Source organism: Malurus melanocephalus, unplaced genomic scaffold (assembly GCF_030028575.1).
Source record: "Malurus melanocephalus ecotype Western Australia unplaced genomic scaffold, MMel_1.1 scaffold_243, whole genome shotgun sequence".
Taxonomy (NCBI): domain Eukaryota; kingdom Metazoa; phylum Chordata; class Aves; order Passeriformes; family Maluridae; genus Malurus; species Malurus melanocephalus.
The window spans coordinates 24,345-42,080 of NW_026623475.1; the positions used below are offsets into that span (position 1 = coordinate 24,345).

The following is a 17,736-nucleotide window of genomic DNA, read 5'->3' on the forward strand; positions in this document are numbered from 1 at the left end:
CTTTTTTCCTGTATAGCTCAAAGCAGTTCAAATTCCTCTGCTGGTAGACAGGATAGGGTGGCACTTACCCACTGAGCACCCCCAGCACCAGGTTGAGCACAAAGAAGGAGCCAAGCAGTATAAGGCTGACAAAGTAGATCCAGGGCCATTCATTCCCCATGGCATCATTTACCTGGCAAAGAGAGAAGCAGGTGAAATAATTTGAAGGCACCATCCGCTGTTTCACCTTAGGGCCCCTCAACAGCCTCTGGGATCTTTGCCCCYTCCTAAGGGAGTGCTTGGGATGGAAATCTGGCTGCAAGCCCTGGCTGCCTAGAACTCTGTATCTGRTTTACAGCCACAGCCAAGCATTTTAGGAGCAGATTTAAACACCAGCCCCAAGCCTAAGCTCCAGCATAACTCCCAAGCACTGAAACACATGGGGCTTTGCTGGAGGAGCATTCACCAGTCCTTACTGTGCCTGGCCCATCCCCCTTTACAAAGGTGGGARCTGGAGCAATTCCTGTCTACCTGGAGAGCAAGGACAGCTTAGGCAGTGCTTGCACGGATGCAGAGATCCATAACCTGGTGTGTTATGGGATGTGTATATCAGTAGGAAGGTTGGCAGGGGCAGGGCACCTTTCACTAGCAGAAACTGAGCCCTGCCATGGGGTCCCGTCTCCAGGAGGGCACTCCTTGCCCTGAGGCAAGAACAGCATCACTGCCAAGCTGGGTACAAAGTGCTGCAGCCTACCCAGTAGAGAACTTCAGTCCAGCCCTCCATGGTGATGCACTGGTAGACAGTGAGCATGGCAAAGCCGAAGTTGTCGAAGTGGGTGATGCCATTGTTGGGCCCTGGCCAGCCGCCACGGCACTCGCTGCCRTTGATGGTGCAGTGTCGCCCCACGCCAGAGCTGGTGCACGGGGCTGGCATCTCCGATCCCACRGTGGCAATCACATCTGAGGAGCAAAGCCACGGTGTGAGCAGCAAGTCAGGCCAAACACAGTAGCTCACACTTCCTCCCCGACACACCTCTGGTAAAAGCCTTCCAAACAGGACCCTTTTCACCACCCCTCACACCCAGCTCTGTGCTAGTCCAAACGTCCCTCAGTCCTGTCACATTCCTAGGCCTGGTGCTGCCAAGGCCACATTTTCTGCTGAACCCAGAATCACTGCGTTCCCCACCCCAGCACAGCTCCACCTGTCCCGACGTAGTAGCAGGTCTTRTGCATCCTGCCCTTGAAGAGCTCCTGCCCAACGATGGCGTAGATGATGATCATGAAGAGGACCAGTAAGGCGATGTGGAGCAGGGGCACCATGGCCTTGATGATGGAGTTCAGGACAACCTGAAGGCCTGCACAAAGATGAAGGRAGAGGAGGTCAAACACTTCCTAAATAGCTTTGAGTGCACCTTGCATCCCTGCCAGTCCACCAACGAGCAACCTTTGAGATGCCCCTTGCCACAGGAAGCCCCTTGGCACTCTGAAGCAAGAAGTCCTTTATTCTACCCACCATKAAAGCAGGTGGAAGAGTACAGCACAGCCAAGCATTACTGGAGGCTGCTTCATGCCCCTCCATTTGCTCTGCTGCTCTAATCCAGGCTGTATTCACATGAATTACAGAAGAACGAGACCCCTGCTCTGAGAAAYCAGAGCAAGGTCCTGGCCCCCTTCACACCGGCTACCCAAAGGTATGACCCTGAGCCATGGATGTGTGCCAGCCTGTGATCCTGAGCCAGATGTGTGCCAGCCTGCAGACCCCCAGGGCTGACAACTAGGAGCTGGAGGAACAAGCAAGAACCTGTGCCTCCTCTACACCTGCCTTGTGGCTGAGCTTGATCCAGCAACAAGAAGAAACCTGTCCCATGGCTCCCCACCCTGGCCAGGCCCAGGGGTTCCATCCACCCACCAGCCCTTCGTGATGGCAGGGCACCCAGCACCCACTCGGCACTCCGGACACCAGGCGCAGGGGTCTCAGCACACGAAACGCTCGCAGGGCCTTCACGTCAAAGCCGCCTTTTCCCCCCGAAGTCCCKCCCTGCTTTGCATTGACCTGCTCCAGGGTCATGGTGATGAGCCTGAAAGAGCCAGGGCACAGGAAAGGAAGGATGGGAAGCAGAGGGAAGGACAGGGAGAAAGAGAAGGGTGTGAGGATGGAGACTGAGAAATCTCAGCTAAGGATTCAGAGCTCTGCAGACAGAAGAGCAATGCCAGGAGTGCCAGCTGTGCTCAGCCTCACGCAGGGGGCAGCTCTTGGCATGGCCAGCTCTACTGCTGACAGCCAGGGACCTCCCCGCCCTGTGCAAACCCTGGAGGACCCCGTGCCACCCTCCTTCTCCAAGGCAAGAAGGCCTAAGAGGCATGAAAGAGTTAAGACAGGAAGAAAACAGGAGTTAGGGAGGATCCCAGTGGATGTCAGAGCAGGGAAAGGGGGCCCATGGGAGACAGCCATGAACTCAGTCAAGGAGATGTTCCCCGACACATTGCAATTACTGGAAAAACTAATCCCTGACTGGCTGTGGAACAGGCCTGGCACAAGCTGAGCAGCAGCAGCCTTCCCAGTTTTCCTTACCCTAGAGTCACAATGGAAAAGTCAAGCACGTTCCAGCCGTTTCGGAGATAGGCATCCGCGTGGAACAGAAAGCCGTAGGCGATTATCTTGAGCATGGCCTCAATGGCGAAGAAGATAAGGAAGGCATACTCGATCTTCTCCTGGGGGTTGCAGGGGCAAGCAGGAGAGAATCCTTCATGAGAACAGACCATCAGCTCCCCATATCCTCACCATGCACCATCACCCCCGTGTGGCTCCAGATCAGCCCCTGCTGCCATCCCATCTGTGCTGCCATGCAGCCGCCAAGCAGCACCCTGGGGAGAAGGGGTGGCACGCCGAGCCACCACATGCCACCCTCTGGCCTGCAGTGTGGCACCCCCACCCCACCCCTTCAGTGGCCCCTGCCAGGACCCTGCCCTGGGGTTGTGGGTACAAAGAGTTCCAGCAAAGTCACAGCTTCTCAAGGCAGCACCCAGAGGTGTCTGGCCCAGGGCACTGCTCCTCTGTGGCTCTCCCCCCCTGCTGCTCACCTCCCATTCCCCCACAGCCTTCCTCCTGCAGGCAGCACTGACTCCTCCTCCTCATCCTCTCCAGCTGAGGGCTTGCTAGGTCTATCCTGCGGACCACACACTGTCACCGTGGGACAAGCCAGCTGTCCCATGGCTTCCCTTTTATTTCGGATGGAAATGAAGCTCCCAGGGAATGGAGGCCTTGGGCTCAAGACCTCCTGCCTAAAGCCAGATATTTGCCTGGCAGAGTGACCTGCTAGAAAGGGTCTGGGACTCACCAGGCAGAGGTGCTGCACCCCCTCCCAGGCAGGAGGGACCCCACTGCAGGGTCTTGGCACATCCCTGTTGCTGCTGGGCCAGGAGAGCTCATCTGTCCCTGGGGTGCAGCCAAGAGCTGCCTGTGCCCACCTGATTCTGCCTGTCAYTGCCATCCCTGCCCTTGCTGCCAATGTCCCTTCCAGACTGGGATTAAAAGCCTTCTGAAGCAGCCAGGTGGATGGGGCTATTTATATTTCTGGTGTTCCATGGTCCCTCTCCTCAGCCTGAAGGGCAAGGAGCATMCCTGCCTGGGATCTCCAGGGAATTGCTCTCAGGAAGGCAGARACCTCTCTCTGAGACCAGACTGGGAAATGCTGTGGTGCTGTGACCACATCTTCCTCCCCAGGGTGCCCATGCCCTGCCAAATGGACAATCCTCTCCTTTAAGAAGCCAGGGCTAGAGCTCAAGACAGAAGCTTTACTCGCTCAATTAACATGTCCTGTCCAAAAGCAGTGAGCATGCCGAGTGTCCCCATGTCACTGTCACCCCCACAAGTGCCTGTTTCTTGTTGGACCTGAGGACAGAGTAAGAGCAGAGATCTTGGCATTGCCTCTGTCTTCAAGGTTTTAGCTAGGGCAGCTCAACACTGCTGACCTCTCACCCTTAGGGAACTAATGCACCCTAGACTGTCCCCCAAAGCCTGTCCTTGCAATCCCATGCAAATACAACTGCCACGAGGATCATTTCAGGTACAGAGGGGCTGCAGAGCCGTGCCAGCAGACAGTGGTATGGTGGGCGTGTCCCCAGCTGCAGAGGAGAAACAGGAAAGCCCACTGCAAGCAACAGCAGCCCTGCAGCTGCTAAGAATGGTGAGTGTCAGGATCCAGCACCGCAAAAGTCAATCACATACCCCGATTTTCCAGCAGAACACACTCAGGCTCTAGGGTCTCCAGAAGGTATCTTCCTCTGAAAACCCCTTGCCCAGAATCAAAAGGTGACTCACTGCTCCACAGAGGTCCCTTTGAGAAGCAGATGAGCAGTGCTTTGGACCACTTCAAGGGTATTTGCCCACCAGGTCCAGCCAGTGAGCAGGAAGGCTCAAACCTGGGCCAAGGAAGAGGCAGCAGGCAGCCCCCTGCCCCCAGAAACCCTTCCCCAGCCTACGAGGGACACAATGGCAAATTCCCTCACAGCACCAGCTCAGTGCTGTGCCCTGCAGACATAGCCACACAGCTGGAGCTGAATCATCCCGATCTGTCCTGCTGGAGTAAGCCCTCCAGCACAAGGAAAAGCCTTGGCATGGCCTGTAGGAAGGTTACATGCAGCAATTACTGCTGGCAATTACTGCTGGCTGGTTCTACAGTTGTGGGTCCAGTTCTCCCAGATGATCTGGGTCTAAACTGGGCACGTGCTGATGTCAGCAAAGCAAGGGGAGCCAGGCCCCTGGCTATGAAGACACACCACCAGCATCTTTGTCAGTGGGCTGAGGTGRTGCACACTTCCAGTGGGGCAGGTTATGGCAAATACTCTCTGGATTCTCCAGGTTGTAGGTGCAGCCGCAGGCCACACAGAATAGTTTTTTTTTTTAGAAGGAGCCTTTAAAGGTCATCTAATCCAAGCCCCTGCCATGGGCAGAGACAACTTCCACTATCCCAGGTTGCTCCCAGCCCCATCCAACCTGGCCTTGAACACTTCCAGGGAGGGGTAGCCACAGCTTCTCTAGGCACCCTGTGCCAGGGCCTTAACACCCTCAATGTGTAATTTTTTTTTTTCTTATAACTAATCTAAATCTACACTACTCCAGTTTAAAACCATCTGTCCTACTGCAACAGACCCTGCTAAAAACTTTGCCTCAATCATCCTTATAAGCCCCCTTCAGGTACTAGAAGGCTGTGATGAGGTCTTCTCAGAGCCTTCTCTTCTCCAGGTGAACACTCACAGCTCTCCCAGCCTGGCTCCAGAGCAGAGGGRCTCCAGCCTTCAGAGCATCTTTGTGGCCCTCTCTGGATCTGCTCCGACACATCCATGTCTTTCCTGTGCTGGRACCCCAGGGTTGGAGGCAGCTCTGCAGGTGGGGTCTCAYCTGAGCAGAGCAGAGGRGCAGAATCTCCCCCACCACCTGCTTYCCTCACYTGCTGTGGGGTGAGCCCAGGACATGGGTGGTGTTTGGGGCTGAGATCATGTAAAGTACCAGCAATTAAACTTCTGTGGCTACAGTGCAATGGCCTGAGCCAGGACAAACTCACTGCAGTTTCCAGAGCAGGAAGAAGCTGAAGGATATTTCACCCTGGCAGACTTTACACCAGGACAAGGACCATATGTCCCRCCCCTAGGCAGACCCCACTGCCTGKGCCCAGGCTGACTGGAGAAGAAATGAGCCACGTGCTGCCTCCAGCCCTGCTGCTGTCCATGCTGCAGGTCAGCACAGGGACTGTGCACTCATGGCCCARTTGCCACCCCGTGCCCATGCCATGAAGGCCACACTGCAGACCCTGCACACCAGGCACACGCCATGGACAGACACAGCTCTGCTGACTTCACTTCCAGCTTCGAGCAGCTGGGGACCCACTGTGTGCCACCACCACCCACTGCCCCCCCCTCATCCCAGAATTCAGAGGCTGGCTCCCCACTGTGGGATGCTTAGGGCACGGCACAGGGCTGTCTGGCACAGCTGGGACTGGGGGTATGAAGAGCCGAGTTTTGAAAAAGCCACAAGGAAAAGATGCAGGTCTCTGTAACACACTGAGCTTCTACAACATGCTCCACATGTGCTCCACCCATGGCTGGGCACACAGCACCCTGACCCACCCAKGAGCCACGGAGCAGCAGGGTAATCATGTGCACTGCGATGATGTGATGCAACATGGCACAGCCCCAGCCTGCTCAGCATCGTCAGCTCCCAGTCCTGACAGCCACRCAGGGCTCTCTGGAAGGAGTCCCACCTTCGTGTCCCTGGTGCCCATTCCCAGGGAGTAGGGGAAGCAAGGTTTGAATGAACTCTCCCAGCTGGGCAAAGAAGGGGAGAGGTAGTGAGGGCACAGCCTGACCACAACACAGATGGATAGTTACCCCTGCCTCCCAGCAGAAGATAACCACCTGCAGCAAGACCTCACAGCCCTCACACTCCCCTTGACTCCTCCAAACTGCCCCAGCCTTCTGCCCTTCTCCATGCCTTTTGTTCCTGCACCATCAGCCCTGAATCTCCCCTTCAGCATCCCAGTTGGGCCCTGCTCCCCTTTTCTCCTGCAGCTCCAGCCCAACCTTAAAAACAAAACTCTTTTTATAGGTGCACCAGTGGGTTGACCAGGACACATGCATGGACTGTCAGCACTAAGACATGCAGGACAGGGAGTTGCGCTGCTGAAGTCTTTCTAAGCCCTTTGTAAACATAAAACATCCATAAAGATGATCTCCAGAGGCTTGCAGCAAACATCCTCTGCAAAACAAAGTAGCTCAGTGACCTTTTCCCATTCCCCTGAATGGAGATGAACAAAACCCCACAGATGTGAGACAGAGAAGCGGACAGCACAGGTAATGTATAGGAATAAATTTACAGCAATCTCATGAGATCCCCTTTGGCAAATAAGATGAAARTGAGGGCTGGAGCCAAGGAAGTCTCCCCTGAGTGGTGGGAAACCCTGGTGCCCAGCTTGGGAAGGGCAGCTAGGGTTTGGGACTGCTGCAGACCACAGCAAGGAAGAAACATCAAGAGAAACACTTCTGCTCTCCACAATGGCCTCTGTCATAGCACAGCAAGTACTTGAGGTGGGAAGACGTGCAGGAAAGAATCTGAGAGGTTTTGGACTGTTTGCACAGATTTTTTAGAGCAGGTATTTGGAGTAGACCATCTCCAGACATCACTCCACCCCTAGCTGCTCTGCAATGCAGTGATTTTCCTGCCACATTCTCCAGCCATAGCTCTTCCTTTCCCACAAACAAGAGACACACCAGGGCTGCAGAGACAGGAACCAGGAAAGCCATAACCCCCCTACAGCAGATGAAAGCACAGAATGGCAGGTCTTACAAGTTGTTCCCCATTGCATCTCCCTCACTGGCTGACCAGAGCTCCTCATTGCTTCAAGCCAGTCCAGCTGTCCCACATATCTGTTCTGATGTCTGTGAGACATCTTGGTGCAGTGCTGAGGGTTCTCCCTGGACTACAGATGCTTGGTTGGGAAAGGCTTTGGTGGGTGCTACCAGCTCAAAACCAGGAGAAGAATTTGACCACAGAACAGACAMGGGCTCAGTGATGCCTGTCAGACCTGGGAAGCCCAGTCTATGATGGAAAGCTGTAAGAACAAAAATCTCAAGAAGTTGCAGCCAACCTGGCCTTCTCCAGGGCTGGGAGCAGAGGGTCAGCAAGGTCCCTTYCAAGGAAGCCTTGCTGTGGAGCTGGGGACCACGGGGCATGAGGAGCACACTGTGTGATGGAGCAGGGTGAGGAGGGTGCAGTGTGTAAGTGGCATTCAGGATGAGTGAGTGGTGGGCTCTGCTGGCCCCCCTGGAGGGTGAGGTGAGGGGCTGGCTCRTCTGACTACCCAAAACCCCAGGGTGGCCACAGGGGTGGCCCAACCACAAGCTGGGCAGGGTGCCAGCCCTTGCCAATAGCCCCAGGGCAGAGTGAGGGGGAGGATGGAGCCAGGGGCAGCTCACACAGTTGCATGAGCACTCCTCCAGGTGCCAGGCACCAGGGCAGCAGTGATTTCTGCAGCTCAGTCACAGAGTCTGTGCATGCAGACATGCAGGGGTGTTGCCTCTTGTCACAGCTGTTGGAAGATCCAGRAGATCAAGGGTGACCCCAGGCCCTGGGAAAGCCACATGCAATCGTGACTCTCCTGCAGCAAGGAACCCACACCAAGTCCAGGCACTGGCTCCAACAGCTCTTCAAAACCAGCAAGGGACCTGCAAACTCTGCTCAGGGACTGTGGGATGCAAGTCAGCTGCCCAAATGGAACTGTTTTGGGGTTCCTGGAGATGTCCATGTCGCAGCCCTGGGGTGACAGACAGTATGCAGGATTTACAAGTAATTACAGCTCTCCAGAGCAGATGAAAAGCTGGGGCTCCTGCAAGTGCATCAGTGATTCCTGTCACAGAATTGTACCTGAGGCTATGTTCAGGCTCTAAAAACACAGGAGTTCCCTAACCCCAGGGCTGAGACACAACCCAAAATGGTGGGATTTTCAGAAGCATCCTTGACATCAAACATTCMTTCTACCTAAACCCTAAAGCCATTATCTGTGACACCAGCAGCRTACCTACACAGAGGCCATTACCTGTACTATTTAAATTGACTCCTTGACAGGCTGAGCTCCAGCTCTGTACCCCACTCCCTGAGCCCCATGTCCTGATCCTCCTCCAGAGTCCATAGGACTCAGGACAGCTGCTTTTTGGTGGTCTGGAAGGGGGCCTCCCTCTGAGCAGTCATCCCTGGGTCCCACATGTGGGGAAAAACTTGAAACCAAAAAGACAGATGGCTTTAAACKGAAAGAGAGTRCATTTAAATATTAYRRAAAAATCCTTCCCTGTGAGGGTGGTGAGACCCTGGCACAGGTTGCCSAGAGAAGCTGTGGCTGCCCCATCCCTGGAAGTGTCCARGGYCAGRTTGGACGGGGCTTGGAGCASCCTGGGAYAGTGGAAGGTGTCCCYGCCCATGTCCTCCTGACCCAAACTGATGTCTGATGATTTCTGAGTTCTACTAAGCAGAAAGACCAAACATCCTCAGTAAAGGGTCAGCTTGACATGWACTATCTTAAATCTGAGGCTGCAAGCTTGCCTACAGCCTTCTCTCCAGAACATATGGTAYAAACTAAACTCTAGCCTCATCTAAAAGGAAAATTCTTTAAAATAGGGGGACATTACTTCATTTGTTAAKTTTCTTAYTGGAGAAATTTAAATAAATATGCTAATTWATAAAGTCTATAAAATTTATATACATATTATACGCAAGGTGCATTTTTTCAGCATCTTTCCATCCTGTCAAACTATGCACCTGGGATCCCATTAAATACCTAAATAAAACCCTTTTAACCCCTTAACTCTGTCTATATCATAATTAAAACTAGCAGTCAAGACAACAAAACCATACTACACTTCCACAATTCTATGAAAACCTGATATTTCATGTCAAACATCACCCACTGGAACTGCAGAAATGGCTTAACTGCCCTGGGAGATGAACTGTACTCTAAATTTGACTTTAATTCCTCACTGCTCATAAACAGAGGTCAGGCAGACGAGCCACATACAGCCATCTGTATTTCCTTAGGTGAATCCCTGTGAATAACCWGCCTTGCTAAACACACTCTGAAGCTGCTTGCTTCCTGGAGTAAGGTTTCCAGTGAAAAACAGTGGGATTTGAAACTCTGGAAATTCAAGTAAAAGAGAAAAAAAGTGCTGTGAATTATTGARCAAGTTGAAATGTCAAAATCATTTCATCAGGATTGAAGAAAAGATTTTGATTCCATTAGAAAAAGACAAAATCAGATAAAAACAGCATTAAAAAAACCTTCTGGATCAAAKGAAATCTAATATAGAAGGAAAAATAATGAAATGTGTTCAAATTAAACAACTGTACTTCTTCCAGRATRAAGCAAAATGGATTCTTAGAAAATKTATGGGTTATTTCATTATTTTTCAGAATGGCAACAAAGGGACAGCRAGCAGGGATGAAAGAACAGCAGCCTGGGGCTACCTGGCTCCTGATATCAAGGGCTGTTGGCATGGCAACAGGCTGAAAAATCCCCCAGTAGGGTATAGCATAAGTAATCAATATATAACAAATAAAAACAGATGGAATTTCATTTATGCAATGAATGTACATCACTCGGTCCTTGCTCACCTGCTCCTGGAAAAGGCTGCTGGTTCTTGGGCAGCACCAGCCCATCTGGGACCCTGTGAGGCTGGTGCCACTTGATCCCTGCTGGTGCCACAGTGCCACACACAGCTGAGCCTCCCCCAGCTCTGCCCTCACTGGGGACAGCTCTCAGCCACATTCCAAGCCCTCTCCCAGAGGGAAGCCCCCATCCCCACTGTCCTCATCTCCTGCTTCCCATGGCCAAMCTGCCTCAGCTTTGCTTTGTTTGCTTTACCTTTTTCAGCTCTCCCCTGAGATAACTGCACCTACCAAACCGTGGTATCGCCCCTCAGCCAGGGAAGATACCAAAACAAGTCTGAGAGGTTTGGGAAGCTGGTCAGACCAGCCATGAGRCTGAAGGAACACCCTAGGAACAAACACTCGATGGGCATTGATCCTGAGGAGATCCTAAACCAGCAAGAGACAACATTTCATTAAAAAGGGCTATTTAGATGTTTTGGTTCAGCCATCATGCTCTGTCTCTCAATGGAAATCAATGTGGATTGAACCACAGTGGGGATGTGAAGAGTAGAAAGGAGTGGCAAACTAAAAATAGTGTAAATTATTGATTTGGGTCACATCAAAACATCATATTCCAGGAAAAGTGAAGTGACTTATGAATCCATTTTCTTCCTGATTGGAAAGGAGTGACCTTTTCACCTAACAGGAAAAGGTTTTTCCCCTCTTAAATAAAAAGTAACAAAATTAAACTACAGTTTTGAAAGGAAAGGTCAGAAAAATTTATTCCAAAATGCTGAAAGAAACCATTTGAGCCTTTCTGGAACAGGATGTTTCCTTCTGAAAGTGTGATTTAAAAAAAAAGAAAAAAAAGCAGAGGGAATTTTTTTTTATTGGCATCAATCGTTCCTTCATGTGCACCTCATACACTGATCTGCTGCCTTTGATCTCGACCCAGAGGTGGTTTCAGCCCCTCTGAAAACCCATTTTGCAGTCACTTCTTCCCACCCCTGGGGCAGCAGATGCCCCCAGGACAGCTATTGCCACCTTGCAGCGTGTCACACCAGGCACCCAGCCCCGCAGAGCCCTCAGCCACCAGGACTGTGGGAAGGGCTGTTCCTTACCAGGCTGGAGTTGGCCACGTTGGTGTCATCTTCAGGCATGGGCAGGTAGATGGCCAGAGCAACACAGTTGACAAAGATGGTGAAGAGGATGATGATCTCGAAGGGTCTGAGAAGAAATGTTAAGGAGCAGTGACGGAAAATAAAATGCAGGTATAACCCTGCCCCTGCCCTGTCCTGCCTGGGCGGGTGTGGAGAACCAGCCCCCAACAGAGCACAGAGAGAGCAGCCAGAGCTCAGCCTTGGCATATCCYTAGGTGCTGCAAGGCCTGGACACCCAGTCCATGGCTGCTGCAGACCATCAGCTCTGGCACAGGACATATGGGGARGGACACAAATTAAAAAGGCTGCAGTGGAGGAATAACAAAGGGATGGGAGAGCTGGCAGTTTCCCCTTCCTCATCCTTCAATGAATCACCCTGAAGGGTCAGGACCCCTTTGCAGGCAGGCCCTGGCTCCCTTGGCCTCACTCAGCATCCATGAGGGAGCCACCTACTGCTCAGGTCTAACYGGGGCAAGACAGCTCATCCAGGGTCTCCCCAGCAGAACATCCCCATCCCAGCCTCAGTGCCCCAACACAGGCAGTACTGCTGGGACGGTCCCCAGGAGTGCCAGGGCTGGGATGGAACACAGTGCTCAGCCTGAGGACTGTCCCACTCCCTTCAAGGTAGAAACTGTGCTCTTTGGGCCCTATGACACCTCAGAATGAAAGGGGTGACCTACCATTTCCCCATGAAGGCCCTGGGACAGGCACTTGCTGCTGCTGTCACTGTTCTGTTTGAGCCACTGAAACCTCTTGGAGAAGCTTCAGCTGAAGCCTCCAAAGAGCTCAAACTCTGCCTCCAAGGCCTCATTTGCAGCCAAGCTCTCCCACCAGGGACCCCCACTCTCTGTTTCCCCCAGCATTCTCCCTTGAGGGCTGCCTTGGGCTCTGGTGCCCATACCACTGTCCAAATCCAGTATTACAGAGCAAGGGGAGCATGCTATCCACACCAGCCTGCTGAGCTGGCTGAGTGCTGTCAGGKGTGCCCTGGGCTCATCACAGGCTTGTTTTCCTTTTCTGAACCTTTCTATCCATCAACATGATGACACTTTCAAAACTGAAGTCAGCTGGAAAAGCTGCTCCCCTTTGTGTCCAGGTAATGAGGCAGAGCCCAGGGACTGGAGGCTCCCTGCTTGCTTAGAGAGGGTAAGATGAGCCCTCCTTGAAGRGTGACCTCAACTGGAGCTCCTGTAACTGGAGCTGGAATCCATTTGCTKCTTGTGATTCTGCCAGTCTGGCACCGTTATGAGGTGGAAATGCAGTGGGACAGATTGAACCAAAAATCAGACATGTAGGGTAACAGGGTACAGTSTCTCTGCCTCCTGCACTGACCCAGAGCCTCAGCATCCCCCTCATCTCCTTGCCTTGCAATCTAACTTCTTTCTTTCCGACACACTCCCACCACACAGCATCCAAGGGTACCCACATTTGCTTTGCAGCATGAATTTGTGTCTTGCATCTCTGTGATCCTCCACGGTCCCTAGACTCCTCACCCATCTGCCTTGATGTTCTCCTGTCTACAAAATGACCTGAAATAGCACGGTGACATCACAAAGCRAGACATGTCCCAACAACTATCAAGCTGTTGGACCAGCTGCCATGCACACGATACCCAGTAAGTTGCAGAACATTCAGATTTCTTTCAACTAACGAACATGATTTTTTGAGATGTGAGCAAATTTCAGCATAAAACCTCCTCTGCCTCAGGACAGCCTGACTTTCACTCACCCTCTCTCCAACTGCTTGAAAAAGACCCTCTCCCACTCCTGTGGCTCAGCTTTGTACTCTGACAGGAGRAGCTATACAGCAGTGATGGGTCTGAGGAACAGGAATATATTCTGCCACACTGAACCTACAGCCTATCTCCACGGAAGAGGGTCACAGCTAATCTCCCCTTGGCAGCCTGCATGTCCCTGCAGACCATAATAATCCACAGGAACTGGAACGACCCGACCCTGTCAAGCCTCATATACTCTGATCCCTGAGTGAGGGCAGCCAGGTGCATCTGGGTATAAATACAGCCAGGCACTGGAGAAACCTGATTCGCTGGATCATTTGTCCTGCACAGGTCAGATGTACCACCTGGACRTGCCACCTTTCTGGTGGGGACCCACTTGTCCCCACCCCTCTCCCATTCAAGAGCACCGACGTAGGAAAGACCCTCACTGTGCTATGCATTGCTCTGGCATRTGCTGGCCCAGGAGGAAGAATGTGTTTGAGCATGCTGGAAGATGTAAGTCCTATTTCCAGCTCCTCCCCKGCCACTTGGGTGTACACACAAGTTTCTTCCCTAATCAGCATCTGTTTAAGACACACAGCTCCCTTCTACATGCCCACACAACCACTATTGCTCTTGCCAGAGAATGAGAATTCCCCATTTTCGGCTCTGCTCACACTCCCTGAAGGACAGAGAGCCCCTTTGCGATAAAGGAACAAGGTCTCAAACTCCAGCACCAGCAGAGCTGTGAGCATGCCCTCATGCCTGCCAATGGGCTGCCTGGGCTTTGGATAAAGCAGCATCTCTGGGCAAGGCTTTGGTATCCCCACAGCAACACAGCCAGCCTAATGTGACCGAGCCACSTCCTAGAGGAGCAAAGCCTGGCCAGGGCTCGGATCATCCTGCCAAGGCCAGGAAYTCACAGATAAGGTTCAGCGACTGAAATGGGGAAACTTGCGGTGGAAGAACTTGATTCCGTCCCACAGCCCAACAATTTTGCCAAATGTTTTGCTGAAAGCAAAGAGAAATGTTTCATCTCCCACTCTGTTCCCTTACACAAAATAGAGGTGAACAAAGTGATAGTTCCTGGATGCATGGCAGAAACACGACATTTTGGTGTTTCTGAGCTACAATGCCCCAGCAAAAAGGTCAAAGAGCAACACCCAAACTACAACACCAAGCTAAAGGCACAACGAAAGACTATCCCTCTGAACAGTATYGCCCACAAAAGCCTTCACCTGTGAYGGCAGTACCAGGAARGAACGGGAAAGGGAGCTGAGAGGACACAAAGGTGCCAGCAAGAATTTGGGGGAGCCCCCCCAAAAGGGCAGAGCACAGCTGTGGGATGAGGTGAACAATGATACACACAAAGAGCCATCCCAAGCAACTCACCATGGTCTTGCTACCCACCCCCAAACCTCTCTGCCAGGGTGTCATGTTGTCCCCAGCCCACACTTCCCCAGCCTGACCCTATCCCCACCCCAGGATGGGCACTGTGCCCTCTCCTGACACATCAAACCCCCTCCCCTCTCAACGATCAGTTCATTTCTCCCCAGCACACAACACACACATGTTCACTCCCACGAGTCCCTGGCCCTCAGGCTGTCCCTGCCTGTCCCTATCCCTGTCCCACCCCACCAAAGGCCCCACGGCCTGACGGCTCCTCAGCCCCAGCTTTCCCCATCAGTCTGTTCATGCCCCAGTTAGCACAGCCACTGCCTTTGCCAATGGATCCTACCAGGGCTCCCTGAGTGCCTCACTGCCTTTTACAGGCTTGATGAGACAGTCAGCACAGGCTKGAAGCAGTCTGGCAGCTCTCCTGCCCCCCAGCACCCCTGCTGAACACGCTGCTCACACACACACCACTCCCGAGCCCCCGCAGCCAGAGGATACTTCCACTCCACGATGCTGATGCATGCCTTCCGCAGAGGGTTTTCCAAAGTTAAGCAGAACAGAGCCCTGGCTGGACGAGGAGCCACCGGTGGTACCGGCTTCTTGGACTTCTCTTTCTGTTGCCTCTTCTTCACGTCACTCTGGGGAGAAGCAGGCTCCATGGTGTTGCTCCCCTAGCTGTCTCTTCCCCTCCTGCCCTGTAGTGGAGCCCCCCTCCCCCAGGTCCCAGCCAGCTGGAGCTCCTCTGGGTCTCTGTCTCCTCCGTGCAACGGGGGAGGTGGTGGGGGAGTGGGGGCTGGAGCCTGCACTCGCATGTACAAACACACAAAGCATGAGTTTAAATTTAGATCCCGGCCTGACTCTGGGTGCTGTCCCAGCTCCTGAGGCAGCAGAAGGGCCCCTGCAGCTGTTCCCTCTTCACCCAGCACATGGGGAGTTGGGCGAGTGCTTGGCGTGCCACTGTCTGGGCTGGGGGTGGGACAGRCTGCCCAGTGCTGGGCACACTGTCCCCAAGAGCTGTGCCCCAGGTCAGCTCTCTCCCCAGCTTTCCCACCTGCGCTGGGAAGCAGMCAGGCTGCCCAGGGAAACATGCATTTGCTGAATCCCATTATTTGGGGTGAGATGGAGAAGCCAGCTCTGGCCAGTTCCCAAAGACAGTTTTGCCCCTTTATCCAATCAGCCCTTCTCTGCAGGATTTCACCTTCAGCTGGGGCACACTGCTCACCTGAGCCCTGGGGTTGTAGGGATTTGAGGCTGAGTCCACTTCACTGACTGGAGACCCCAATCTCAGAGCTCCAGGGAATCATGGTGAGTCCAAAAAGTGCTCTGCCTTGCTTTTCTGAAGGCACAGAGGAAATCCTTGGCTRGCACCGCTCACTCCAACAACCACTTGCTCAGTTTTACAAAGGTAAATCCTGCATGCAGGGTGTGGAGGATGCCTGGGGATGCAGGAATCCAACAAGCCCAGGTTAGTTTGTGTGCTGCCAAGCCCAACTGGGCTTGGGAAAGCTGAATTGGATGAGTGGTACGGCAACTCCTGAGCAGAGGTAGAAGAGAGGCAGGTTATCAGCACCTTCCACAGCAGGGGACTGAGACACCAGAAGCGTTATTCATGAGGGTTCTTCTGGAGTTTTCTAGACTGTCAGCAAAATAACTGCAGTGATCTCATTCCTTACAGTGATGTCCCACAGCAAATGGCACCCTGTTCTACAGATGTTAGTTGGTGTGACTGACCAGCTGTGCCCCACTCCACCTTGTGCGTCCCAGGGTGCTGCTCTGCCCATGGTACTGTGCTGCCTTGCTCACAGCTTCCCCTCCTTTGCTTTGTGGGGTCATTCTGCTGGGGAGGAAAATGATTGCCAGRTGTGCAGCCAGCTGTGCTGGGGGGCAGAAAGGATCAGGGAGTGAAATGATCCCTGCCCATGGCAAGGAATTCACATGGGAGAGCAACTCCAGCAGCTGCTCCAGCCAGTTTTGATGTACTTTGGAGAAGGGTGCCCTCAGTTGTAAAGGAGTTCATAGAATCACAGATGGCTTGGGCCGGAAAGGACCTTAAAGATCATCTCATCCCAACTCCCCTGCCGTGGCCAGGGGCACCTTCCACTAGGGTTAAATTAGCAATCTGCCCCCTTTCTATGCCACTCTGTTGCATTTTGTGCGTATCAGAATCAAATAATTTCTGCTGCGGGGTCCAGCCCCGTCTCTGTGTGAGGCAGATCCTTCTTCTCACTTAAAACGAAAACCAGGAGCCGTATTCCCGCTGCTGCCTGTGCAGGAGAGCCTGTCCAAGGGACCGCAAGGCCACGGGACCCATCTAGCGGGGATCTGCGGGAGGAACATGTGCCGTGGGCAGGAGAGGCGGCGGGGCTGCACAGCGAGGCACGGACAGGGCTGTGCGGGGGATCCCCGAAACCTCACACACCCCGTGAGCCGCCCCTCACCCGGCTGTGAGGGCACAGAGCACCCACCGGACCCGGCACGGCCTCAGCACACACCGTGAGGGCACAGAGCACCCACCGGACCCGGCACGGCCTCAGCACACACCCCACAGCGCTGGGTCCCACGGAGCTGTTTCCTACCGGCTCGGCAGGGTGAGAACTCCTTCCCCGTGAAACCTCTTCACGGCCATTTTCCTCTTCCTCGCACACTGCCTGAGCCTTCACGTCCCTCTCCCGCTCCGTCACCRCCCTGGCACGGCCTTGGGAAGGGTCCCCAAGGGAGTTGGGCAGTGACGGGGTCTGACTCCCGCAGATGCATCTCCTGCCGCCTTGCCGTGCCGAGCCAAGCTGTGCCGACCCGAGTCAAGCCGTGCCGTGCCGTTCCGAGCCGTGCCATTCCGAGCCGAGCCGTGCCGTGCCAAAAACTGCCGTACGCCACTCCTTCTGCCCCTCTGCCGACGCCGCGGCCGGACACACTCTCGCTCGCCGCCCCGCTCTTGCCCCTCTCCCTGCTGCCTCCCGCCCCATTCCGGCCCTATTCCCTCCCCGTTCCCGCCCTTCTCCCGCCCCGTTCCCGCCCTTCTCCCGGCCCATTCCTTGCCCGCTCCCGGCCCCTCTCTCCGCCCCGTCCCTCGTCGAGTCCTTCTCGTCGAGTCCTTCTCCCCGCTCCCGCCCTTCTCCCGCCCTTCTCCCGCCCTTCTCCCGCCCCTCTCCCGCCCCTCTCCCCATCCCTCCGGCTCCTTTTCCCGCTCCGCTTCCCCCACGGCGGTAGCGGCCGCCGCTGCTGCGGTCCCGGGCGGTTTCATTCCCGCCGGGCCAGCATTCCCGCTGGCTCCCGGGAGCGGAGCAGGGGAGGAGTGTGGCCCGGGAGCAGCGCGGGGGAAGCGCGGGATTGCGGGGGCACCTGGAGAGGCCAAG

The 17,736-nt window shown here is 54.0% G+C and overlaps 1 protein-coding gene across 1 annotated transcript in view; it reads right to left on the minus strand.

Annotated features, from left to right (window-relative positions):
• Positions 1 to 17,346, minus strand: part of CACNA1S (calcium voltage-gated channel subunit alpha1 S) — a gene marked incomplete at its 3' end in the record, with an annotated part of 41,301 nt that extends 23,955 nt beyond the window's left edge. Inside the window, exons 1-9 of the mRNA XM_057375205.1 lie at positions 17,253 to 17,346; positions 15,606 to 15,673; positions 14,882 to 15,021; positions 11,233 to 11,338; positions 2,552 to 2,691; positions 1,924 to 2,057; positions 1,182 to 1,334; positions 734 to 939; positions 69 to 172 (exon numbers count right to left, since the gene is read on the minus strand). Coding sequence (XP_057231188.1) covers positions 69 to 172; positions 734 to 939; positions 1,182 to 1,334; positions 1,924 to 2,057; positions 2,552 to 2,691; positions 11,233 to 11,338; positions 14,882 to 15,021; positions 15,606 to 15,673; positions 17,253 to 17,346 — 1,145 coding nt within the window. The remainder of the gene's footprint in view (positions 1 to 68; positions 173 to 733; positions 940 to 1,181; positions 1,335 to 1,923; positions 2,058 to 2,551; positions 2,692 to 11,232; positions 11,339 to 14,881; positions 15,022 to 15,605; positions 15,674 to 17,252) is intronic.
• Between the last annotated feature and the right edge of the window lie 390 nt (positions 17,347 to 17,736).